At 44.1% G+C, this 27,208-nt stretch overlaps 1 protein-coding gene across 4 annotated transcripts in view; it reads right to left on the bottom strand.

Annotated features, from left to right (window-relative positions):
* ARHGAP35 (Rho GTPase activating protein 35) overlaps positions 1-27,208 on the bottom strand; it is a 121,665-nt gene that overhangs the window by 60,488 nt on the left and 33,969 nt on the right. For 3 of the 4 annotated variants that reach the window (XM_049702864.1, XM_033430654.2, XM_004271125.4), the window contains 2 exons: positions 13,847-17,723; positions 1,676-1,820 (listed from right to left, as the gene is read on the bottom strand). In XM_049702864.1, the coding sequence (XP_049558821.1) occupies positions 1,676-1,820; positions 13,847-17,530 (3,829 nt within the window). In that variant the 5' untranslated portion in view covers positions 17,531-17,723. Of the gene's footprint in view, positions 1-1,675; positions 1,821-5,264; positions 12,925-13,846; positions 17,724-27,208 lie in introns of those variants that run through there. The other variant, XM_033430655.2, reaches the window with a different exon arrangement.

Here is a 27,208-nt window from a genome sequence, read left to right as displayed (position 1 = left end):
GAAAAAAGATACACACACACACACACACACACACACACACACACACACACACACACACACGATACAGGGAATGTGGTAAAATGTTAACATTTAAGGAACCTGGGAATTGTAACTTTCAATTTCTTACAACTTAAAATTTTGGTAACTTTCCTATAAATCTGAAATCACTTCAAATTAAAGTTAGGGACCCCCCAAATGATATAACCTATCTCTCTGAAGTGAGAGAGAGGCTCGAGTCACTCAAACTTTCTTCCTGAAGATTTCCTCCTTGCCCAAGGCAGAGGTGCCAGGAAGAAACTGATATAAAACCAATGTCAAGAAGATGGACACTGACAAAAGGCTTTGGGTACAGATCTAAACAAACTACAGATCTGCTATGATTATGCCAAGTGCTTGCTGTGATTCAATCCTGGTGTGCTACTGAGAAAACCCTGGAAATAACTCCAGAGTCTTTAGAGAGCTTCAATTTGAAACCCATTTCCCCTGATTTGGCACATCCTGAGTAAATATGAACACCACCGCTCAGCCTAACATGACGCTGCTGAAATTAGTAGCAGAGCTTGGTAGGCTGTCCACACCACACAATACTTAATATCATTGCAGGTAATACCGGAATTAGAAAGAACACATAGGGAGGTTATAATCCCTACCTTGGTTTCAAATTAGTAGCAGCCTATATCCTTGAGCTCACCTCTTAATGCTCAAGGGTCCACATAACCATGTGCCCACTATACCACCTCCTCAAAGCTCATCAGCTTTGAAAGTATCCAGGAGAAAATCAAGGGAAACAATGACATGGAACTGGAAGCTCCGGGGGTTACAAAAGAAAATGCCAAGGATGGGAATTCCCTGGCAGTCCAGTGGTTAGGACTCTGAGCTTCCAGTGCCAGGGCCTGGGTTCAATCCCTGGTCAGGGAACTAAGATCCCACGAGCCATGTGGCATGGCCAAAAAGGAAAAAAAAAAAGAAAAGAAAAGAAAAGAAAAAAATGTCAAGGAGACAGGTTATGGGAGCTCTAAATGAACAAAATAAATGTTTTTAACACAGGTAAAACTTTAACATTTCAAGAGCAATACAGAAAATCTTAAGACAGTCAGTCTTTGTGATAACACCAAGTTGCCAACAGAATTGAAATGCAGCTGCCTGACTAGATGATATCTAAGCATCTTAGCTGGTTTTTTATTGCAGGAAAAAATTTCTATCAATATATGAATTTCAGGCACCTGATCAATGGCCATCTACACATTCCTTTTATTAAACCAAAATGTGTTAGTTTGGGTCCAGTACATTGGACATTTGGGTCCAGCACAGTGCTGAAGTCACTGATAAATAAAACCCTTTCCCTGCTGGGAGACCTGTAGGGGACAAACAGGCTACACGCTATGACAGGGAGCTGCGGGACCACAGAAAAGGTATTCCAACCAGCCGCAACTGCAGTCCTGACAACAGGACTGCTCCCACACACTGAAAGGCCTAACATATCCCGCACGACAGCCTCAAAACTACATGAAGATGGAGGATCCACAAGTCTGACAGCTGTCGGGATTACTCAGCTCCTTCCCAGAAAGCATCTCACGGAAACAAGAAATAATTCCAGAATCTCCAGATGGCTCAGCCCTCTAGAGAGTGTCCTGTAAACAGTGAAAGCTGTAACTGGCTCTGAGGCAACACTTACCTGTGGCTTCAATGTACTCAATACATCGCTCAATAAATACAGGAATCGGTTTCTCTGGAGTCACCACGGTTGTTAAGGGCACCCCAAAATAGTTACTCTCCCAGGTCGCCTTTGTGATGGATGGCCGGGGTTTGGGCTTTGGTTTCTGTCCAGGAAAGAGAAAAGAAAGCACAAAAACGAAGTGATTCTCAACATACAACTCCAACTTCAGTAAGGCTTCCAGAGGGGAACTCTCAGTGGTGTGGAAACTGTTAGAAAGATTCCAAGCAGGATAAAGAGACCCACTTACTCATCTCATTCGTCCAAGTATCACACAAGATGCCGGCAAGTTGCCACATAGTCACACCTTGGGTGTGAAACTGCATTATCAGAACAAAGGTGTTTATAAGAAGCAGGCCATGTTTATTTAATAACAATGAGATGACTGTCCAACATCCTTTATCAGGGGTACAATGGAGTAAACAGGAAACTTTCCAAACATTCCATACAGATAACAGATACTATACACTCAAGGATGGCTAAAATCTTTTCAAAAGATTAAAAAAGTGGAATTGAGGGCTTCCCTGGTGGCGCAGTGGTTGAGAGTCCGCCTGCTGATGCAGGGTACGCGGGTTCGTGCCCCGGTCTGGGAGGATCCCACATGCCGTGGAGCGACTGGGTCCGTGAGCCATGGCCGTTGAGCTTGTGCGTCCGGAGCCTGTGCTCCGCAACGGGAGAGGCCACAACAGTGAGAGGCCCGTGTACCACAAAAAAAAAAAAAAAAAAAAAAAAGTGGAATTGAAAACTAATAATTTCCTCCTTCGAGAAAAGAGAGCATGCATTCTGCTGAAAGCCCAAGAGAAGAATTCCCTTTTGATACATCAGCCTGGGGTTAATTCCCAATGGCTTCTGCATTAGGAAAGGGTAAAACCAACTAATCAGACATGACAAATAGGATAATTCTTTGTCCTTTCCTTCCCAGCAGTCACCTTCCTCATGTAGTAGGAGTAGCAGCAGTAGCAACAACTACTTGAGAGCTGCTACGTACCAAGCCAAGTCCCAGCTACTATTTCTATTAAACCGTATGGCATTCCATTTTACCAAGGAAAAATGTCTCACATGACACAACTAACAAGTGACAGTGCCGGGATTCAAACCCAGGAGGGTCTGTCTCCAAAGCCCACGCTCATAAACATTATTGAGATATTTTGCTCCAAAATTATTCAATCCTTTTATTTTGAAGATCACATGAGGAGGAAAAAATGCTCTAAACCAATGGTAAATTTCCTAAAGCTACAGAAATACACCTAAAATTTGGGGCTTTTGTTAAAATATCTACTAAAGAGGAGGATAACCAAATAGAATCAAGGTAAATGGACCCAGGTGTATCTCCAGCAACTCAGTTTCATTTGCAAGTTAATGAGACTAATTTAGAAGGGCAGGTTTATTTACAAATATGCCCAACTTAAAACTTAAAAGTATTTAGGGATCTCTGCATAAAATCCACTAAAGAGGACAGCTAACTAGCTTCTAGGTCAGGGTCAACCATTCCCTTTCCTTATCCTGCTCACCCTCATTCCTTCTGGTACCCCCTTTATATGAGAACAAATCACTTCCTGTTTAGTCTGAAATTCGCTGAGGACTTCCTGTGCAAACAAGTAGCAAAAAAAAAAAAAAAAAAAAAAACAGCTGAGAATAAACTGTACATGAAAGAAGGAACGAGGCCATGTCTGGACTGCTGGCTGACACCATCTGAAATGACAACCCAAAGGCAAAGATGATCCAGTCCTCACGCAGCCCGCTAACTGATCTGGTATGGAGGACTGTAATGCAATGTGAATGGATCCCAGCGTCCCAGAGAAGAACACGCACTCCACAAAGCCTGTCACTGCAATATGCCTGCTCCTGGTAAAACCAGTGACACAGCCTCTCAGGCTGCAGGGAGTGGCTGCTGCTCTCTCCCCTGTATAGACTGCCTGAGGCAAACAGGCTCTGATTTCACACTTTTTACCAAAGAAGTATGGAAAAGCAAATTAATGATTTATCTTTACACGAAATAATTTAACCAATCTAGACTCTCCCTAGCATCTTCTACTTAGATGAAGTACAACATAAAGATTTAAGCTTTCAAATCTAACAGACCTGGTTTGAATCCTGACTGAGAAGTTCTGTGACTTTGGTCAAGTAATTTAGCACCTTGGGGACAGTACCCTCCTCACGAGGTGGTCCTGAGGGTGAAATGATATGATGTACTGGAAGTGGCTCAGTGCCTAGAGCGCAGTAGTTGCCCAACAATGTAAGAAGGGCTGAGTGTTTTCCATTGTTACACACTGTAGCAACCAGTAACAAAGCATCAGGTGAGGCTCTCCCTTAAAAATGCCGTACCATTTAAACTGTTAGCTGAAGAATCTGAACACACAAGGAAGACCATCCGGATTTAAGCGACATTCTTTTGGCCAACCCCAACCAGGCAGCAATTGCCAGTCAAAACTAACATAACAATAGCACTGTTCTTCAATAAAACCTTGAAGCTTCCAAATAAACTGCTGTTATAGAATTAAAAAAAATGGGAACTTTAAGAGAGCTGCCAGGAAGCTACTTCCAATCACTATAATGCCTTCTGACCACAGTTCTAGTAAACAGACAATAAATTTTAATCTCATACTTCTTCCACCCTCTCAATACTAGAGCAAGATGATGAGGTGTGTTCTAACAGTCTTAAGTTAGCTAGAAAATTTAGCCTCCATCAACTGAATACTTACTAAGCACCGGATCCTTGCTTAAATTCTTTTTTTTTTTTTTTTTTTTTTTTGCAGTACACGGGCCTCTCACTGTTGTGGCCTCTCCCGTTGCGGAGCACAGGCTCCGGACGCGCAGGCTCAGCGGCCACGGCTCACAGGCCCAGCCGCTCCGCGGCACGTGGGATCTTCCCGGACCGGGGCACGAACCCGTGTCCCCTGCATCGGCAGGCAGACTCTCAACCACTGCGCCACCAGGGAAGCCCTGCTTAAATTCTTTATATGTATTATTTCATTCCAGATTCACAACAGATCTGTAGATATGGGTGTTAAAACTCCATTTTACAGATGAAGAAGCGGAATCCCAGAAAAATTCAGTTACTTGCCCAAGTCAGTTCTGACTACAAAACCTGCGTTCTAAACCACTATGGTTCACTACCTTCCTCTGAAAGTTCTTGGGATATGCGGAATAAATAAATGGATGATTAAATAAATGATTAAGGGTACACTGACAATCTGAAGAACTTCTAAAGGTAATAAAGACTCACATAAAATGCCAGGGATCTTTAAGCTGGGCAAGGGAAGAATGGGGCGTGATGACAGCTATTTCAAATAGCTACAGGACTATCTCATGAAAAGAGAGCAGATGACTTTGTATAGTCATGTTGGAAGAGATAAGAGGAAAACAAAGAGGCAGTTTTGGCCAGAGAAATTTAAAAAACAAAAAAACCCCAGCTGTTTAAAAAGGAAAGGACTGCTCTGTAAGTATTCGAAGCAGAGGCTGCAACCTACCTGCCATACTCATTGTCAAGGAGATTCTGCTGTCAGGTGGAAGGCTAAATTAGACAGCTGCTCTTTTTTTTTAAAGGTAACTTAAAAATTTATTTATTTATTTATTTATTTATTTTTGCCTGCGTTGGGTCTTCGTCGCTGCGCGCGGGCTTTCTCTAGTTGCGGCGAGCAGGGGATGCTCTTCGTTGGGGTACGCGGGCTTCTCACTGCGATGGCTTCTCTTGCTGCGGAGCACGGGTTCTAGGCGCGCAGGGGGGCTTCAGTAGTTGTGGCGCACGGGCTTAGCTGCTCCGTGGCATGTGGGATCTTCCCAGACCAGGGCTCGAACCCGTGTCCCCTGCATTGGCAGGCGGATTCTTAACCACTGCGCCACCAGGGAAGTCCCAGAGAGCTGCTCTTATCCCTCTCACCTCAAAGAGTCTAATAAGATCTAACCTAGTTCAGCACTTCAACTTACAAAGCAGAGAGTAAGCTTTGGCAACGGCATCAACTCCCGTTGTTGACTGACATGGATATTCATTCTCATTCTCTCTAAGATTTAAACAAACTCTGCTTTACAGAATGTCAAAATACTTCCTTGAAATAACTGAAGGCTCTCTAGGGTGTCACAAAATCAGGCAGGGATTCTTGCACAACTAATTCTAAACCTTCCTAGGAAGGAAATCAGACTTTGTGGTGCATGCCAAGAATTGGACCGGACTGTTGACATAACAAGCAACACCTCAGGCATCTGAAGGGTTACTGGGCACATGTCAAGATGGAAATGCCATTCTTCTGAGTGGCCTGCCAGATGTCTCAGTCCCAGGTCAGATATGTGTCACTCATTAGGGAGTCAGTGGAGCACCCTCAGCAGCAGGTCCTTGGAGAGAAGAAAATAACACCATCCCAACATCTCTCTTCTTTTAGGCTCACTCATTAGCAGGCTGAACTGAAAAAAGCATCTAGCCAGAGGAAACCAAGCCCTGAGAACAAACTACACATCTGCAGGTCTAAGTTTAGAGTATGACTGGGTCCAAAATGGAAAATAATAGTGATTAATCACGAGTGGCCATGTGCTAGACACACTGTGCTAGGTGCTCTACACAGGTATCTGAAACCTCACAACCACCCTTCGAGGTAAGGGTTATTAACCCCATTTTACAGATGAGAGAACAAAGGCTCAGAGAGATTCATACCCAGCACTGAGAGAGCCAGGATTCAGAGGCCAGTGATATACGAATGTCAAAGCCCCACGTTCCTTCCCCTACATGAACTATCTCCATGATGAAACACACCGCTGACAGAAACAAAGGACTGGGTCAGCTCAAATCATCTTCACCTTGTCCTTTGGATAGATATTTTTTGAATAAATAACATAGTCCATTGTTCTTTACTTCACAGTTTCCTTAAAAACATGCCTGATTCTTAGTCTTGATACTAACCAGGTGGCAGAGGAAACAAAGAAATAAACCAATAGCTTATGCCAGTGTTGCACTGGGGAGAAATGGTGATTGGAATTTGCCTCTGGCCTCTTGGCCTTTCTGAAACAAGAACAGAGCATAAAGGGGAAACTCCTGCTTATGGGACAGTACGCCCACCCCAAAGCTCCTCCAAGTCCACGGGGCAAGAAAATGATTAGAATGCCAGCCAAAGAATAGTAACAGCCAAGAGAAGGAGACCTTCTATCAGCCTGTAAAATGACTGGGTTCCAGAGCCTGATGTGCAATTGACACTCAATACATTTCTTGAACAAAAACAGTTTCCAGTAATGTACAAGGCCAATGTTTCTTTATATTTTTTTCAAGTTTAGCTGAGATGATGACTATCTCTGTGGGTACCAGAGTATTTTTTTTGTCTTCTAACATTGTTCTGCTCTTACTAGGATGTGAGGTGAGGCTCAGAACGTCATGTTCATACTGACAGTAGTATATCACAGACTCCGTTTTAAAAAACAGATGAGGTCATGAATTCCCTGTATCACTCTGTGAGCACTGAACAAGGGATAGTCCTCTACATGCACATATGACCATTCTCCTAATGGGCTAAGTTTCCAGTGTGCAGGAATCTAGGCATTTTTCCTTTTTAATGAATTATACCCAAGGTCACCTAACAGACTAGCAGCAGAGCTAATACTAAAGTCATCTCTCGCCCTCAGTGAACTTACAATCTAATGGGTATTAGAGAAGATACATGTCTACAGCAAGCAAAGGTGATCTAGATATCCGATAAAAACCAACTGAGTCACAAAGAAAAAAGAAGTCTCCCACAGCCTCAATGGAGAGGTCAGCCACTCTTTCTGGATAAAGAATATTCTATCTTCTATGGAAACAGCAGGTACAGCTATTCAGTGATCCTAAACTGCCAACTTCAAATATTCTCTCCCCGTCTCCATAGATACCCTTATCCACGTCAAATTACTTATCCAGATTTTAGGGTCAGAAAACGCGGTCACTGGAGGTGTACCACCTAGCACAGCCTTTTAAATGCTTGGTAACATACCTAATACAGCAAATAAAAAACAGAATCCAGTCTGCGTTTCTGTTTTTCAGGAGGAATGCCATATACAGAATGTAGTCTGCAACAGGGACGGTGTCCTCTGAGTGGGGCAATTCTCCCTCTTGAGAGTGAAACCGATACCAGCAAAGCCCTAGAGGGTCACACACATGGTCTGCCAAGTTGTATAGTGGCACACCCTGAACTAACTGTAACTGGTAGGAATCTTAGAAAAAACAAAAGATTCCATAAACTACATTACTCTAGGTTTCCCCCAAAGTGTTTTCTTGCATTCTATATTCAACATTACAGCTTTCTGATTGGTGATGATTCCCTCCTATTTCCAACACAGCTTCAAAAGGACCTTTTCAATTACGTTACTCGCTCATGCCCCACAGGTATTCTTGGCTGACTGGTGCTCCCCCTTCTGGCTCTGAAAAAATCTAAGCCCAAGTTCAAGAGAAAACCTGGGGACGGATCTGTTCTGACTGGCAAAGTCTATTATGAAAGCACAAATGCTTAGCCTTGTCTCCTTCAAGCTGGCAGTCAGTACTATGACCCGGCCACTCTCCCACTTGGAGCATCTTTATTTAGGGATGAACCAGGAAGTAGCACGAAGTCTCCTAGCATCCCTAACCCTCCCTCTGGCACGGTGGGAAAAGAAAGGCATGTCATCCCCTCATAGGCACCAAATAAATAGAGACCATAGCTTTTTGCCCTATAAAGGCATGAATCTGGGTCAATCCCTGTTGCCTTCTCAGGCTGAATGGCCAATGCAGTAGGGGGCTAAGCAGGGAGGAGGGTCCACTAGTTCCAGGAAGTGTTTATAAACATTCCTGCCTGGTTCAACACCCACTGAATCTGGACTTTCCAGAGCTGTGGGGGTCAGTTTTCACCTGCTAGCCTCCTCTCAAATACTGTATAAAAAGCATTCAGAAGGCCTTTCTCTATGGAAGTAGAGGTGATCCCTGATTCGAGCTGAAATAATCTGAGTTCCTACAAAGATATTTCAGTATCACTAGGTGGTAGAGGAGAACAAGTTGGCCCAGTGAAGATCAGAGCAATTCTCTGTTCTTTGAAAAATAGATTTGGGTTGACTATTGTAATTTTTTTTTCTTTTTTAAAAGAACAGGTGTGCTCTAAGCTAAAGCAGATAGTTAAAGATAGCCTATTTTTGTCACCAAAAACAAACTACAGCAGTTCTTTGGGCTTAAAATAAACTGAGAACCGAGTGACACCAGTTCAAAACAATTTCTCAAAGTTCCAGTTGCTATTTCAGTGTCTCCATGCCTTTTTTGTCCTCTACTCAAGTAGACACTGAAGCAAGAAACAAACAGCACTATGCTGTTCTTAGGGGGCAGTGTGGGGAAATAGATGTTGTTAGATAATAAGCAAAGTCCTTTGTCTAAAATGAACAAATTGACTGGACTGACTGAGTACTCCAACTGTGTGCCTGGCTATGGAATAGTACCATCTTTCCTGGAGAAGGGACTCTAAAAACCCACTGGAAGCAGAAGTCAGAAGACTGGGGTTCCAAAATCTCAACTTCCACTCAGTAACTACACTAATTTGGGGGCACTGAGACTCAGTCTCCTCATCTCTAAAACCAGGATTTTAAAAAATCACTTCCTTAAGATTGTTAAGAGAAATAGATGAAAAATTGATGTGAAAATGCCTAGTACTGTACCTGGCATACAGTAGGTATTCAGTAAATGTAGGAAAGTACAAAGTCTTTCACATGGGATCCGTAGCCCTCTGTTATTCTGCCCAGTTCTCCCTCACCCTCTACAGTAGCCGCTCTAGGTCTCTTTCAAGTCTTAGCACATGCCACATTTTTTTCAGCTCCAAGTTCCACACTGTTTTCTCAAAAGCTCGACCCAGGAAGCCTCCATCTTCACTGACTTTGCCTGCTTCATCCTTTCAGTCTCAGCTTTATATATCATTTCCTCTGGGAGCTTTCCCAGATATCCTAGGTGAGGGTAAAACTCCTTGCTATACAATTCCTTAGCACCCTGCGCCTCCACTCCGGCAACATTCAAAATGCACGTAAATACATGTATAAAATCTATCATTCTCTGTTACGGTAAACTAGATGGACGCAACTACCGCACATATGATACTTAGCACAACACCAGGCATACAAGTGCTCAGGAAATGCCCGTGCGAGGAGTTGAATGTTTCCTTCCTAAAAGAATGAATGAACATGTGCTTTGGAGCAAGAGTACTTCTTTTAAAAGATAAAATTCTTTCGGGATTCAGAAAATCCAAGGTCAAGTCAGCACCCCTACCCCACTTTTAAGACCAAGGTATTTATCTGGACTTAGAGCTCATGGGGCAGGGCTTAGCCTTTTCTGAAGCACACACTGAGAGTCTTTCCCGAGCAGGCTACAAAGAGCTCATATTTCATACCATTTCAGCTTGTCAAAATGCAACATCCCTCCCTGTGGAGCGAGCAGTCCAATTCCCCAGCTGGTTTTTATTCACACTAGAAACTTTAACTCCGTTCTCGGCCTCACAAAATGAGAGCTGTGTCCACACAAAGCCACAACAACCAGCCAATTCACTGAATCCAATGAAATAAGCCAATTCACTGGGGGGGGGGGGCGGGGGGGGACACAAACTGTCAAACTGGTTACTTGGTGCCTTATAGACCAAACAATGCGTGATTGAATTGGTTTGCTTTTCAATAGGTTGTCTTGTCATGTGGTAGCTGGAGTGAGTGAAAGATTTTCTTTATCATTCTGTTTTTGTCTTTTTTTAAAAAAACCCCACAAAACAAGAGCACGTCAGATAGAAGGGTAAAATAGCCGGTAACGTCTCCTCTAAATCTGTGGCCAAGCACAACGAATTCAGCAGTTTGAGCTTGCCCGAACAGCACATTGTGTGCAGCAAGGCACCCCAGCCTGTTTTTTGGCTTTAAAATAAGACCCTGCTGGTCCTGATCTCATCTTTGCAAACGCATGGCACTGGGAGACAGAGACCATGTGCAACGACAACTCTTTACAGACAAAGCATCTATTCATGGACCCCACTGAAGTGCAAGCGTAGATTTTCAATTTCATTCAGCTGAGTGCGGAAGGCTCCCACTATGAGGGTGGGTTACTAAATGGTTCAGCTGGGAAAAGGACCCAGAATGAGAGTCAGCTGCTTTACAGTTTGCACTTTCATGAGCAGAAATGAAAGCCATTCTCTCACTCTAACTCCAGTTTTACAGTAAGGGGCTAATCTAGCATATGAGCCAAGGGCACTGAGCAATTTCTCTTTCTCCACATCACACAGGTACCCAGAGCACAGCTTTTTTGGTTGTTGTTAGGGCTGTCGCTAGGGTAAGGGCGGAGAAAGCAGCCAAGTAACACACAGGGTTAAAACTTATACAAAAGGGAGGGACAATGTTGGTCCCTCAAGCTCTCAGCTAGACCAGACCAGTTTTCTCGCATCCTTGAATACAACATGCATATTTTCACCTTCAAGCCTTTCCCTACCTCACACCACTTCTTCAATTCTACTCATTCTTCAAGGTCAAGTTAAATAATAATAACTAACGCTTATCCAGCATGCACTATGCTCAGTGTCTTACAGGCACAATCTCATCCCGTCTCCCACACCGTATGAGAAAGGTGCTACTAAGTCCGCCCCTTTTGCAGAAGGGACGCGGAGAGGTGAATCAAGTGCCCGAAGGCCCAGTAAGGAAGCGGAGGAACTGGGTTTTGACTTAGGCCCCCTGATTCCCAGAGCTCCTGATCACCACACACTGCACTACCTTAACCACCCCCAGCACAGGATGTCTGCTCTGCCCCACACAGACCCCCTCCCCTCCCCCTCTTAGGCAGACCACCTATTTTCAGAAGCTGTGTAGGTCTTGCTGCCTCAACTGGGTGCTAAGGTCTGGGCAGGACGGGTCTGTGCCATTTCCCCAGTGGTGTGTGGCATGCAGGAGGAACTAAGTGTGTTTCCCATTACCAAATGGCTCTCCCCTCACTTCAAATAAATACTGTACTGCTTTGTCATGCCAATAAAAATCAAAGGCCAAATCCCCCACGTAGGGGGTGGCTTGGCATTCTCTGCCCCATGGTACCTTGCTTTCCCAGTAAACAAGCGTCAGTCTGATTTCTTAACGGCAGCAAATTTTAATAGGAGGTTTGCTCCAACCAGGAACAGAATGAAAACTTTGCTTATCTCTGCACTAGGATGACAAAGCAGCTACGCTCATTTTAAGGCACCATTTTCCAAGGCAGGAAAAGACAATTTCACCTTTTACTCACTCTTTCCAAAGGATACTCCTAAATGACTTCTGGCACGCTATTGCTCCTGGGCCAGAGGTATCATTTTTATTTGACTAGGAGAGGTGTGGCCCACGTAACCAAGACAGACGGGAAGCCGACCACTTCTTGCGTGCTGACCCGGCAACCCGGCGCGAGGCAGCTCCGGATTAGGAGGCACTCATTGCCGGCGTGGAGGCGGCCATCCCAGAGGCTCAGGCAACCAGCTGCTCCCTGCTGAGCCTACTCTTTAAAGCACAGCTTGTTTGGGAGTGTGTTTTAAAAGCTTTATTTCCAACAGTATTAAAAATGTAGCGTGAAGTCAGAAAACCCATTATGATTCGCAATGTGGTATTATGCCACCTTCCTAATTCCCAGGTGTGCAGACACCTCCACACTCAAAAAGACTGTCAGCGTTTAGATTCGCTGTGCTAGCGACAGTCTTCACTGGGAGTGGAGGAGGAAGAGAAGAAAGCCAAAATGTTCAAAATGTTTGGATTCCAGTACCATCAAACAGGAGAGCTCTGCGGAAATACTGGCAGGCTGGTCAGGCTACTTTCTGGCTTCCTAATAAGAACTGCTTTCCACTGGTCTGCCCGCTAACTTGGAGAACAAAATACTGCAGGCGGATAAAGGTATAGAAATGTAAACGCAAACCACAGGGAGAGCAAACAGAAGAATGCCTATGACATTTACTGATATACAGCTCAGAACGGCAGGGGAACAGAACACACAAGGATACTGCCCTGCCCTTTCTGAAATTCTATAGGTAGGAAAATTCTGGAAGCTCTGGCCAGTGGTGATTAAGAAGCATGCTGTATGCTGTCAGGGAACACAAAGTGAATAGGTCTTCCCTGTGAGGGCCATGGCACCATGTTCCTCCGTCTCCATTAACCGATATGAGCTGCAGAACCAGCCTCCAGATAATACACAATGCTGGGGGCGGGCCCGCACCTAACAGAGTCAGTTGACAGGGTTCTGTTGTGGTGTCTCACCAAGATGTCTTTCTCTGAAAAACAAAAGGTATTTCCCCTACTCTAAATGGGGAAAAAATAAAGTTGAGAAATACCTTTTCTATCTCAAAGCCTAAGCCCAAGAGGACAGGGCACACTGCCCTGCACAGCGCAATTCCACGCAAGATAAAGAGACTTCATTTGCTCCTGCATTTGGGGCTGCTTCCTCTACATCCGACAGCAGGCCTGACGCTCCTAACACACGTGGTTTACTTTTTCCTTCTTTTCCCCTTCCTGCCCCACTTGTGGTTCCTAGATCAAATCCGAAGCTCGCACTGATAGCAGCAGCAACTCACTCAAGGAGCTGGCGGGCACTCCAATTTTACAAACACGGGACAGGTTTATAACTCAAAGAGACAAGATTATTTTTCATTTAGGTACTTGAAGACCCTTCACTGATTTATGTGTGCAAATAAAATAACCATCTAATTTTTCCTAATCTAAAATGCAGCAACCTTTACAGATCAGCAAGGGGGAAAAGGAGCATTTAAGAGATGTACGGATGAAATGTTTGCTTCTCAGTCAAAGACTGAGGACTGTGATTCTGGGTTCTGCTGTTTAAGTGAAGAAAGGCCAAGCACACTGTCACCGGCCTGGCTGTTTGTCAGGACACTGACAAGTTCTGCATGATCTGCTCATTTTGGTAATTGCCTAACTATTGTTTTGGACAAAGACAACTCGGGCTATCTATCCCAAGCCCTCACCCCCTTGAGAGCTACCAGTAGTAGCTATCTGAGACACTGCTTAGTTTTTAATGCTAAGTCAAAGAGTAAAGACACACACACACACAACACACACACACAGGGCAGTTTTTTACCAGAGTAAGCTGTCCTTGAAAATCTTCATCATCATCAATGAACTCTTACCAAGGCACTGTGCAAGCCACTCCTATAACTCACTCCTAAACTTGGGTCTTACCTTAGTGTTCCTTCTTAGACTGCGAAGAATATTCCTCCTCCTTGGGTCTTCATCTGTCTCATATGGAATGACGGCGCTGTCCCCTTTATAACCCTGGGATGCCTGATCCTCCTCTTTTTTTCGGATGGGCCCAAGCTCATCATCGCTCCCCACGGTGAAGCTGGTTCGATAACTAGCAAACCTCCCCAGCCGGCTGCATCTCGTCCTGTACAGCACTGGCTTGCTCACGATGGATACCTTGCGTCCTCGCTCTAGAGAACTAGTGTCCATTTCGCTGTCGGAACCATTCCCACTGCCATTGGACTGGGCTTTGTTGATATTCCGAATGGTGATGATTTTGCCTTGGGTGCTGTCGTGGGGCACTGAGTATATGTTTTCTTCTTCATTCCTTGGCTTGACCACAGCATCCATGGGTTCGGCATAATCAGAAGGATCGAACCCATCTGGAGGTAGCCAGGTGCTAGAAGACACAGACTTCCTCTGTCCATCTCTATGGCCTTGGTCTAAATAAGACAGATCCCCCTTGGTAATTTCAAAATGGACAGGAGGCTTTGGTTTGACTGGCGGAGGTACTTTGTTGTTCAGTTTACTCTCAAAATTGCTCATGATGAAAGACAGCCCGTCATTTCCCTCCAGTTCCATAGAGAGCTTAGAATGGTCTTTGGACAGAGAGGGCAGTGATGTGTCTTCTCGAAACAGGCTATAAGAAGTGGGCTCGATATCTTCTTCAGAATCCTGCAGGTTTGAGTTGCAGAGCGGAGAGCCTGCCCGGGGGGAGTTAAACACCTCTTCTGTGGTGCTGCAGGCCTCGGCAGCATTGTCGTACATATGAGTAGCCTCGATTATGTTCTTTTTGTCCACCACATCTTTAAAAAATGGGTGGAAGATCTCAAGTTTATGCTGGGGTTGGCTACACGGGATACTTGTGAACTTTCCGTCAATTTCTTGAGCAATCTCCTCCCCCTCAGTCAGCTGTTCCCGACTTAAGTCATTATCCAGGACATCTATAGCGCCGTCAGTGAGTGCAACCAGCTGGATGGGGATAATATCCTGCACTTCACAAAGAAAGGCACGTAACATAGCCAAGGAGGCCTTACGTTTGGCTGAATAGAAAACAATGTACCCATGGACCAATCGGCTTTTTCTGATGCTAAATGAGGAATGGTATGAAAGAAGAGACAGTTCAATGCGCTTCTTGTGTAGTCCGATTGGTAGTTCAAGTAAAACAGAGTTGTTGCTTCCGCAATGGGAAGACTTACAGGTTTGGGACTGAAGGACAGGAAAGAGTATGTCGTCTGCACTAAAAGGATCTCCACACATCAGACACATGACAATTCGCAGGTCAACATCAGCCAGATCTTTGATGCTAGCCGTAGAACTGACCAGGTTTAAGTTACGCTTGGAGTCCAGAAGTCCTTTCAAAACTTGACTGATTTGCTTTTCGTTAATGTTGCGTCCGTAACCAATGCCAGCGGAAGCAGGGTCGAGAAAGACACACTGAAGTTTGCTAGCAATCTGCTGACCTTGCTGTATTAAGCTATGCAGGGTCTCTCCACTGGTGTCTCCTCTTTTGTTAACCAAAATTAAGGTCAGAGGGAGATGGACTAAATGATTATCTCGCCTGCCAAGTGTGGACTCTCTGCTCTTCTCTATACTCTCCACCACATAGGATAGAGACTCCTTTGAATTGTAAAGGCAGAGACAACCATGGGGCTGAAACGTTGGTGTTTGGAAAGAGTTCACAGGAAGCCTGACATTCCCTTCTATTGGCCTCAGGGAGAGCTCATACATTTTACCGTCTATTACATACTTATCATCATTTGTACAAAGAGCTCGAATCTCATTGGCCAACTCTCGTGCAAGGCCATCCTTGCCCAAGATCACCAAGTTGATTCTATCAATGTTGGGGTCAGAAAGTGAATTTTTCTGATTCCGGTCAGATGGTCGGATAAACCGAGAACTAATCAAGTGCTCGATCTTAGCATCCACACAGGCGGGGCAGCTAGGGCATGTTTCCTTTGTTGGGTGGTACACAAAATGAATGTGCTTCAGAATAAGGGCATCACGCTCCGCTTGGAGCTTCTGTAGTGCCTTAAATCGCTGTTCCTCCCCCAGAACATCCTGAATGACACCCATCTTCTCCTTGCTGGGCTTAGCATCCAGCTCCAGCTCATAAAACAATTCCGAATATTCCAAAAGCAGCTCCTGAAACTCTTCCTTTGCTTTGTCTATAATTTGCTTTTGGTGTTTGCCATAAATATCCAAGTATACAGATTCTTCTAGCCACTGATAGAAATCTTCATTCATAATAAAACTGCGGGCCTCTTCCCAAGGCTTTCCAGGAGTTATGAAAGGAGAGGTCTCCAGGTTTTCTTTGAATGCCCTTCTCATCTCAGCTCTTTTCCTCTCGTTCCGCAGCTTCTCTAAGTGGGCCTCGTACAGCTGCTCCGCAGGGACGGTATCCATTAAGTCAAAGGGAATCCGCTCGTTCTCGATGTTGTCAATGTGGCTGGTGGCATCCCACGGTGTCTCTTCAAGCACAACAAACCACTTCAAGAATTCTGGCTTGGTCTCCAAGAGCTTTTTGGCTTTTATGCAGCTTAGGTGGTCTATTTCATCTAGATTGGGTATAAGAGCTTCAAAAGCTAGCGGGAGGGCTGCCAGGTACAGCTTCCTCCTGCGCTCAATATGCTCATGCTTGAGGCGATGGATGTGCTGGAGAAATAGCTTCTTGGCTTTCTGAGTCCCTTCCAGGTAGACATAGTCCTGGTACTCTGGAGAGGCCTGCATCTTTCGGCTGACACTCAACCAATTCTCATTGTGGTTTTTCACAATGCGACTCACCAGCCACTCATACTTGTCTTTTGCTGTAGCTATCTGCTGACTCTGCTGCTTGAGAGCTTCAAAATAAGGAATGATTTTCGTCTTTCCCCGACTTTTATCAATGAGTTGCACTAAGGTGCTGAAAGCTAAGTCCACATTTACATTGGATCTTGCTGAGGTCTCCACAACCTGGAGGTTCTTTTTGCTTAAGGCAAAAGTATGCGCATCTCTAATGTACCGCTCCACACCCTCATCACACTTAGTCAGGACCACCACTATGGGCTTTTTTGTTTTTGCAAGCTGATTGTAGAGATTAGAGACAAACTTGAGCTGGTCATCAAAGTTCCTATTCATGCCCCTGCTAACATCAATACCAAGAAGAAAACCATCAATTAGCAGCTTTCCATCTGGCATTTGTTTCTGCTCAAAGTCCTGCTCCAGCCCCAGCTGGTCAGTGCAAAAGTACATGAGTTTTTCAGCTGATGCGAGCTTGGTTGCAGCAGCTCTCTTGATATAGGGCTGCAGGGCCGTGCTCCGGTGAGGTTGAAAAGTCTGATCATCAATGAATTCAGTCTGCTCCACAACGTGCATCTTACATTCCACACAGTCCTCCAGGGAACGGCTAACTTCTCCCCAGTAGAGAAAGTGGTCATTATTGACCACTCGCCCACCAAAGTCACTGGTGCTGAGGACAGAGGTATGGTCCAAGTGAAACTCGTCAGCACTCGGGCGCACAAAGCGGTTGCACAAACAAGACTTCCCAATGCCGCACTGGCCCTTCTCCTTCTCCGTCCCAGACAATCCCACCACACTGATGTTGTAGGTGGGAATGCGGACATCTTGCTTTCTTGCCATCATCATCGTCGACACATCCTGCCACAACCAGCTACTTCCAAGATCAGATTAGTGTTTTCCAGTGGACCCAATGGCTTCCCCACATTATCAGTGGGGGCCGGCTGCCCACGAAGCAAAAGTGTCAGATCTCATCGTGCTTGTATACCAGTACGAGGTTAGTTTTTGCCACTTCTCATCACCAAATAGCCAACATTTCTTCCTAGGTGGGGGAGGAAAAAAGAAAACCAATCAGCATCATAATTTTGAAAACAATTTTAATCACCAAACAATAGGAAAAATCAATTTTATTGTTCAACAAATAATCATAGTGAACATCAAATGTACGAGGCCTTAAGTTGGGTAAAGACATAAGAGCAGATAAGACTGACATCTGGACTTCCCTGGTGGCGCAGTGGTTTAGAATCCGCCTGCCAATGCAGGGGACACAGGTTCAAGCCCTGGTCCTGGTCCGGGAAGATCCCACATGCCGCGGAGCAACTAAGCCCACGTACTGCAACTACTGAGCCCACCTGCTGCAACTACTGAAGCCCACATGCCTAGAGCCCATGCTCCGCAACAAGAGAAGCCACCGCGATGAGAAGGCCGCATACCGCAACGAAGAGTAGCCCCTGTTCGCCGCAACTACAGAAAGCCTGAGCACAGCAATGAAGACCCAATGCAGCCAAAAATAAAAAAATAAATAAAAACGAGAATCTGCCAACAGCAAAGAATGTAAGAAGTGGTGAAATAACCAAAGCAGTTGCACTAAAGGCAATCTACAAAGCAAGGCAGTTTACAATTATTCAAGAAAAAAAAAAAAGACTGACATCTGTGTACCCTCAGAGGTACAATGTCATCTAATGGAGGAAAACACGTAAGTAAGCAGTGTGCTAAGGGCTAAAACAAGGGCTTGCAAGCTCCTTGTTAAAATGGCTGATTCCAGGGCTAGGGCAGGGTTGGTACAATATGAGCCTGGAACATCTTATTATACAAGAAAGGAAGGAAGTGCCTGAAAAAATGATAGGGTACTTCACAAGGACACAGGAGCCAGTTTGAAGGGGCACCCATTGGTCAAATCTGGGACACTCTGAACATCAAAATAATACAGTAATAGTACAGTAATGAATTACAATCCACTGCAAAAGTAGGAACTTGAGTTCATAATCCTAGATCAGACAAGAATCATCACTCGATGCTGATTGGGTGGGGGGGAGTTTTGATGAGGAGCAGGATCTTGTGCAGAAATGAGGTCTCCTGAGAGACTACTTATTAGCTGCAAATGGAAGAAGGAAAACAAACACTAATTACACAGTGGAGATACTGGGCAGCACTTTGAGTAATGAAAATTATCACCACCAAAGAGCCAGAAGGACATCACAGGTCTCCAGATGTGATACCCCAGGAGGATACAACATCACTGTGCAGTATGATGGCCTAGAATGCACTACCTCAACCTAATCACAAGGAAACATCAGACAAACACAAAATGAGCAAGATTCTATTATGGCCGGGGGCGGGGGTGTGTGTGCATTTCTGTACTTAAAAAAAAAAAAAAATCAGTGTCATAATAGACAGAGAATGGCTTTGTAAATAAATATTCCAGATTAAAGGAGGCTACAGAGACATCCTAACTAAATGCAATTATCTGACCCTAGACTGAATTCTGTATGGGGCGGGGGTGGAGGGGCAGGAGGAGGAAGGCTATTCAGAACATCATTAGATCAATTAATAACATTGGACTATGAATGGAATTAGATAAAAGTATTCTATCAGTGTAAATTTATGAAGTTTATAACTATCATGTGAGAGAAAAGCCCTACTCTTAGGAAATACACACTGAAGTATTCAGAGGGAAAAGACCATAATGTATGTGACTGGTCCAAAAAAAAATCACGCCTACATATTGAGAGAGACTAAGAATGCAAACAAGGTAAAATATTAACAACAGGTGAATCTGGGTAAAATGTACAGGATATTCCTTTGTGCTATTTTAATTTCTGCAACTTCTCTAAGTTTGTAATTATTTCCAAATAAAAGGTTTTTTTGTTTTTTTGAAGGGTATGAATATGGGTGGTTCCCTGACGAGAACATAAGCCCTGTGAGGGTAAGGCCTACCCCTGCGTTCGTCACTCTGTGTCCTCAAGCTACAAGAACATGTTTGACACAAATATTTACTGAAGGAATGAACAGATGAATGACTATTAGAGCTTATTAAAGGGCCCCCAAACCCAGCCTTTTAGATTTAGGAAAGCCTTGCTGGAGGAAGTTCCATCTCAGGCGAGACCTAAAGTAGAGGGGCTGAAAGGTTGCAGACTCCTCTCTCTCCAGAAAAGGGCATTCATTCCCGTGGGAGAACCAGCTGAACTTAAGTGTGTATGGGGAGGAGATGGGTGAGATGCATTAGCAAGTAGGCAGGGAACAGATTAAGCCACTTTCAAAGAGCTTCGATTCTTCCCCAAAGGCTATGGGGAGTCACAGACTGTGGCTGTGAAGTGGCACCTTAAAGGACCTAAAGTTTGAATAGCTGAAGTCATAAAATGTTATGATGATGTCTTACAAAGTCTTTAGCAGCTTTCCAGCTGAAATAAGTAAAATATGTAGTCTTTGGCTGCCGCTACATAAATGTTCTTCTGGTTGCTACAGTTTATACTGCACTGCAGTCTACTTCCACACGTAAATATAACTGTGCAATTGCTGAAGCTGTAGCCAAATGAACAGTCTCCCGAGACACTCCAAAGAGAATTTAAAATAAACAGCAATTTTCTTTTGAATCTCATTTATGCTTGGTAGGAACCCAGCATTTCCACAACCTTCATATTTTTCTGCGAGCCTATCTCACAAGAGGTGCCACAGGAAGTCAGACCACGATACGTTATTCTGACTGATACAAGGGGGCAACAAATGGGAGAGCACAACTGTCCCCTATGATGATAACCCTGAAAGGTCAAAGACCTTTCCCAAAAATCCGTGTCTTCCTTTGATAACCCAGAAAGCCAAACCCTCTATGGAGACAAAATGTGGCTACATGGTATGTAAAAATTGTTTGACCATTTCTCAAAAGAGAAATCCCAATGCCTGTAAGTAATCGCCTCCAGATAACCTACTGGCATGCTCCTATAGAAGCCAAGCTCCAGACTTCAGGAGGAGCAAGCGGGACAGCTATGGGAAAGAGAAGAAAACCCCAACCTTCCCCATCCCCCATTTCCCTAGGTGATTGCGTACATAAGTAAAATTATAAGACGCTTATGAACATCTAAAGCATGTTTACACACATCCTCTGAAATACCTGAAAAGGAAAGATTTATATGAAATCAAAGTGCTTTTTGCACACTATTCTGTAGTACACATATACAATATTTTTTTAATTTATTAATTTGTTTATTATTTATTTTTGGCTGTGTTGGGTCTTGGTAGCTGCGCGCGGGCTTCCTTTAGTTGCGGCCAGTGGGGGCTACTCTTCGTTGCGATGCGTGGGCTTCTCATTGCGATGGCTTCTCTTGTTGCGGAGCACAGGCTCTAGGTGCACAGGCTTCAGTAGTTGTGGCATGCGGGCTTCAGTAGTTGTGGCTCACGGGCTCTAGAGTGCAGGCTCCGTAGTTGTGGCACACGGGTTTAGTTGCTCCACAGCATGTGGGATCTTCCCGGACCAGGACTCGAACCTGTGTTCCCTGCATTGGCAGGCGGATTCTTAACCTCTGCACCACCAGGGAAGTCCCTACAATTTTTGTTTTAATGAGGCTTTAACAGAGTCTCAGGTAGGAATGCTGACAAAGGTTTAAGGAAGTCAAGGGTGCTCACCTAACAGAGCCCTTCTCTATCATTCCTCATCCCAGCGTCTGGCAGGAGCCAAGGCCACCCACTTGACCAATCTTGAAATGCAACTTGGCGACACAGGTCCTACTTCAAGCAACTGCTGCATGCAGCTGGCAAATCATCCCACTTATCCTCTGTAAAGCGGGCCGAATAATCTACCTCTTCACAGAAATCTCAGGAAAACAAAACCCCAACCTGCTCTTAAACCGCAAGAAATAAAGATATTGGTTTAATTTTGAACTAAACTAAAATGCATAGTCCATTCAACACCTTGTTCCTTACAATTTTTTTTTAGGCAGGATATTCTATTTAGTCCATTCAAATCAATGTCTCAGTTATCTGAAGGATGCTACAGAAAAGAAAACACTCTCGACTCTCAAGAATGGAGCAACTGATATTTTAAACCCAGAATGCTGCTGGCTGAGCTAAAAAAGCTACAAAAATGAGAATTAAGTGGCATGGGAGTGGTTAATTTTTGGACACCTGGTAACTTCCCACTTGTTAGAAACCTAACAGTTTCCCTGGTATAAGTATACTCTTCTTACATGTCTGTCTTTGATGTCTAGATAATGCAGTTTTACTAGTTCCTCAATTGGACTGAATTACATGGTAAACAAAGACTGTTATAAATCTAAAAACGTCTCAAACACTTGGTTTAAAGGAAATAACCTTAAGTGCTTGGTCACAAACACGTTCAACTTTTCTAAGAGGTGGGTAAAAAAAATTAGCTGAGTCACTAAATTTAATGATCTGAAGGCCACAAAGAAAGAGAAAGTAGAAGACAGGGCATGTCCAAGACTTCGCAATGTCTTCAGAGTGTAAATCTGATGGGAACTGGTGTTCTTAGTGGGCAACTAAGCTACTCAAACAGCAAAATCTGAACACCCATTCTAATAATTTGCCAATACTAATCCTTTTAAAACTGAAGAGTTACAACAGAGGAGGAAAAAAGTATTCTTTAAAACAGTAACTCCGGGCTTCCCTGGTGGCACAGTGGTTGGGAGTCCGCCTGCCAATGCAGGGGACACAGGGGTTCGAGCCCTGGCCTGGGAGGATCCCACATGCTGCAGAGCAACTAAGTCCATGCGCCACAGCTGCTGCGCCTGCGCTCTAGAGTTCACGTGCCACAACTACTGAGACCTCGTGCCACAACTACTGAAGCCCACGCTCCTGGAGCCCGTGGTCCACAACAGGGGAGGCCACTGCAGTGAGAAGCCCGCGCACCACAACGACGAGTGGCCCCCGCTCGCCGCAACCAGAGAAAGCCCGTGCACAGCAGCGAAGACCCAGTGCAGCCAAAAAATTTAAAAAATAATTAATTTTAAAAAAAAACCAGTAACTCCTTTTATCTTGAAGCTTTACTGAGCTACTTGTATTAGAAAAATAAAAACACAGAACCTAACATTTAGCTTCACATTTGAAGCCATAAGTCCACTTCTTCAGGAAGAAAAATACTCCAGGAGTATTTTCAATTCTTTGTCACAAATATAGGCTGAACATAATGCAGGGACTTCCCTGGCAGTCCAGTGCTTGAGACTTCACCTTCCCATGCAGGGGTGCAGGTTCGATCCCTGGTCGGGGAGCTGGGATCCCACATGCCTTGCAGCCAGGAAACCAAGACATAGGACAGAGGCAACACTGTAACAAATTCAGTAATTTTCAATTTTCAATTTCCACTTTGAAAATGGTCCACATCAAAAAAACAAACAAACAAAAAAACAAAACCATAATACAAACATCTGAGAGCTTTTTTAGAACTTGTCACCAAGCTTCCGGAGTTATTTGACTTGTTTAACCAAGACAGTAGCTCCACAAAGAGCGCCTCAACTGGAAGGTAGGAGGAGGGGTGTTTTCTTTTTTAACACCTCTACAGAACACCCAGGGCAAGAAGAGGTAACATTCCCAAGATAGTACACATTTCATAGGACACAGAAATGCCACTGTGATCCAGCATTAATATGACTGCTCAAGTTCAGCAGCCCAGTGTGTGTTTCACCCTTCCATCCGCAACCTCACACCCCCTACCCCCACCCCCAAGAGGAAATGTTTCTGGGCTCTGTGATCTAGAATGCCCTGTTAAGACACAGATCTACATACCACCAGTATTCATAACCAAAACTACTCTCTCTGCCTGTGAGACTAGCCAACAAATTCTGAAAATGCATTCCGTTTCGAACAACCATATACAGAACACCACCAAACTAATAATAATATAACACTGTATAATAATTATATATAGGATAATGTAAGGAAATAATTTCATAGTGAGCTACTAGCAAAGGAAGCAAAATCCTTGTTACCATAATTTTTCTTAATTCTAATAGGAGAATGGAATGGAAATACGCATTTTAATTTAACAGAAAGCAGAGCATTTTCTAAATGTCCTTAATACCTCATACTTCTGAACACATTAAATTTCTGAATGGATTTTCAAAACTATGAATTACCATCAACAGCTGGTTAAAATGTCTGCATTAAGTAGATACATGATAAGACTCACTGCTCTACAGAGGGGAGGGGAAGAACAAAAGGAAGGGATCTAACCAGGAAGCATTTTCCCTGTAAGAAAGATTCCTTAAGAATTTTTCAGAGGAATTTACTTTCCAAACAGGCCAGGAAGGATGCGATATAAAAGCTCCAGTAAGGGCTTCCCTGGTGGCGCAGTGGTTGAGAGTCCGCCTGCCGATGCAGGGGACACAGGTTCGTGCCCCAGTTCGGGAAGATCCCACATGCCGCAGAGCGCCTAGGCCATGGCCGCTGAGGCTGCAGGTCCGAAGCCTGTGCTCCGCAACGGGAGAGGCCACAACAGTGAGAGGCCCGTGTACCACACACACAAAAAAAGCTCCAGTAAGAAGAGAATATGACTCTCTGGTCTACTGAACCACTGAATTTAAACAAAATAGTCTTTAAAAACCCAATGTTTCTATTTTCACATTATTAAATGTTAAAGTAAAATTTCCTAAGGTTTTTGTTTGTTTTCCTTTACAAAAAGAAATTAAAGTTGGAAGTGGAAGCCAAGGTCCTCGTTTATCCAATTAATTCATCTGTGAAATCCAAATAGATTTACAGAAGCTTAGAGTTAGTGATGTGCACAAATGATGCATCAGAGTATTTAGCTATAAATAGGAATTATCATCCTTATAAATCTGACACCAAAATACAGAGGGAGTTTTCACTTCCTCTGTGTAATTTCTATTGAAACGTGAAGAAATGCCCTTGTTCTGCTCATCTCTTTACCGCATGAGAAGTATCTTTTGAAATGACTACATCTGAAATGACAACATCGAACTTAAGCACAACACAGCCTCTAACACTGAATAAAAGAGAAAGGTAGGCCATTTGATGGCCCCAGTTACAGAGCAGCTAAATTCTCTCCTTCCTTCATAATATTTCAGAGACGTTAACCATTTTTGTATCACTCTAGTCTCTAATCCTTAGAATTAAGAACTGAACTGTCCATCAACCAAATCAAATACATATTTATATCTAAGACAATGTGATGAAACAAAGAAGAAACAGGACCCTGTCCTTGCTGGTGAGAATCTAATAATTTACTAGAGATACAATATTTTAACTTAAAAAATAACTAGATCACAGACAATAAATGGCATAGACCAGACTTCCCTGGTGGCGCAGTGGTTGGGAGTCCACCTGCCAATGCAGGGGACATGGGTTCGAGCCCTGGTCTGGGAAGATTCCACATGCCAAGGAGCAACTAAGCCTATGTGCCACGACTACTGATCCTGCACTCTAGAGCCCGCGAGCCACAACTGCTGAGCCCGCGTGCCACAACTACTGAAGCCCGTGTGCCTAGAGCCCGTGCTCCACAACAAGAGAAGCCACCGCAATGAGAAGCCTGCACGCTGCAACAAAGAGTAGCCCCCACTCAACGCAACTAGAGAAAACCTGTGTGCAGCAATGAAGACCCAATGCAGCCAAAAATAAGTAAATAAATTTATTAAAAAATAAATAAATAAAAAATAAATAGCATAGACCATTTCCTGGGATCCAGAGAAAGGAAGAGGGGATCATTCAGATCTGGGATAGACTGGGAATGGTGGGATAGACTGGGAATGGTGTCAGAGCAGAAGTAAAATCTGAATTGGTACATAAAAGATTGGCAGGGCTTAGAGAGATGGCCCAGGTATTCTAAAGACATGAAAGGGTATGAATGACGGTGACCAAAATGGAACAGCAGCAGATACGTTTTGGGACATACTGACTGGCACAGAGTTTTCGTCCGTGGAAGGTAGAAGACAAGAAGGTCAGCAGGGCTCAGACTATGAACAGACTGTATTTTTACCTGTGAGAATCTAACGTGAAAATAATCTTTTATCCCAGCAGTGTTACTTATTGTTGGTAACACTGCTACCTCAACTCCACACCTAACAAATTAACACAGTCTAAGGAGATGATCATCTTACGTGAAAGAAAACACCATTTGAATATGGCAATTATATTTCTACCGTTCAGTCCAATGCAAATTCAAATAACATGGTAGGGAAGGGGCAGAAAGCCACGGATTTTACAAAGGAAGCAAAGAGCAAATATTTGCCCAGAATAGTACTGGTGGTTGCTCCCACTAGCACAGGCTACATACACCTACTCCTGTTTAGCGTAGGAGGGAGGATTTCCTCAAAGCCACAGAATCTTACTATATCCCCAGGGCTCTGGGTACAGGAAATCTCTGAAATGGGTCATCTGGATCTTTGGAAAGACTGATTTAAGTGTTTCACCATCTGGTCTTGAAACATGTAATCTCATACAACAGATGGGCTATTCTTGGACAATGGGTATGTATGTGCACTCAGCTCTTACTATGCGCTGTGCAATGGCCAGCACTCTCCAGAGGGCCCAATGAAGAAAACACAAAGGGATCAAAAACAATTTTCAAGGACTGATAACTCAGATGACTGTTTTGAAAATAATTTGGCCCAAAGTTAATTTTTTAAAGAACAGCTATGAAAGAGTCTCTGACATTACATATATAATTTTTACAAATGTCCCTTAATGCTCCTTTTTTTTTTTTAAGATTTATTATTTACTTATTTATTTTTGGCTGCATTGGGCCTACGTTGCAGCATGCGGGGTCTTCACTGCGGCACGCGGGATCTTTCGTTGAGGCGCACAGGCTCTTCGTTGTAGTGCGCAGGCTTCTCTCTAGTTGCGGCGTGTGGGTTTTCTCTTCTCTAGTTGTGGTGAGCAGGCTCCAGGGCACGTGGGCTCTGTAGTTTGTGGCACGTGGGCTCTAGTTGCGGCGCAAGAGCTCATTAGTTGTGGCGCACAGGCTTAGTTGCCCCGTGGCATGTGGGATCTTTGTTCCCTGACCAGGTATCAACCCGTGTCCCCTGCACTGTAAGGCGGATTCTTTACCACTGGACCACCAGGGAAGTTCCAATGCGCCTCTTGATTTATTTTTCCCCCAAACCCTGGTAAAGGTACCTCAAATTCCAGCGTAGAAAAACACAGCTCTGTTATCCTACCATCATAGCCGGCCCACACAGAATAAAGCAAATAGCCCATTTTTCACCATGACACAGTTCTCATGCAGAACTCTACAAGCCGGTCCCAAAGAAACAAAATTTCTAAGCCAAGTTATTCACAGGATGAAATCAAATTCCCCTGATGAATGAAGGGAGCTGCTTTCAGCAAAAGCACTTCCTTAAACTTTATCCTCAGCAGCTTTCTCTCAGGTAACTCTGGAGTTCTGATCAGGCTATCTGATCAAAGCAACTATAAACAAAGACAAAAGTGAAGGCTGAGAAATCTTTCTCACTAATGCAGCACAATTTCTCTGGGTTACCTATATTAAGAACAATAACAACACACAATTTCTGATAACCTGCAAAAATATTCCACGCCAAAGGAAATGCAACACCAAGGCCAACTGGA

Source organism: Orcinus orca, chromosome 20 (genome assembly GCF_937001465.1).
Source record: "Orcinus orca chromosome 20, mOrcOrc1.1, whole genome shotgun sequence".
In the NCBI taxonomy this organism is placed as follows: Eukaryota; Metazoa; Chordata; class Mammalia; order Artiodactyla; family Delphinidae; genus Orcinus; species Orcinus orca.
Note: the sequence above shows the minus strand (reverse complement) of the source record. Positions and strands in the feature narration are given on the sequence as shown.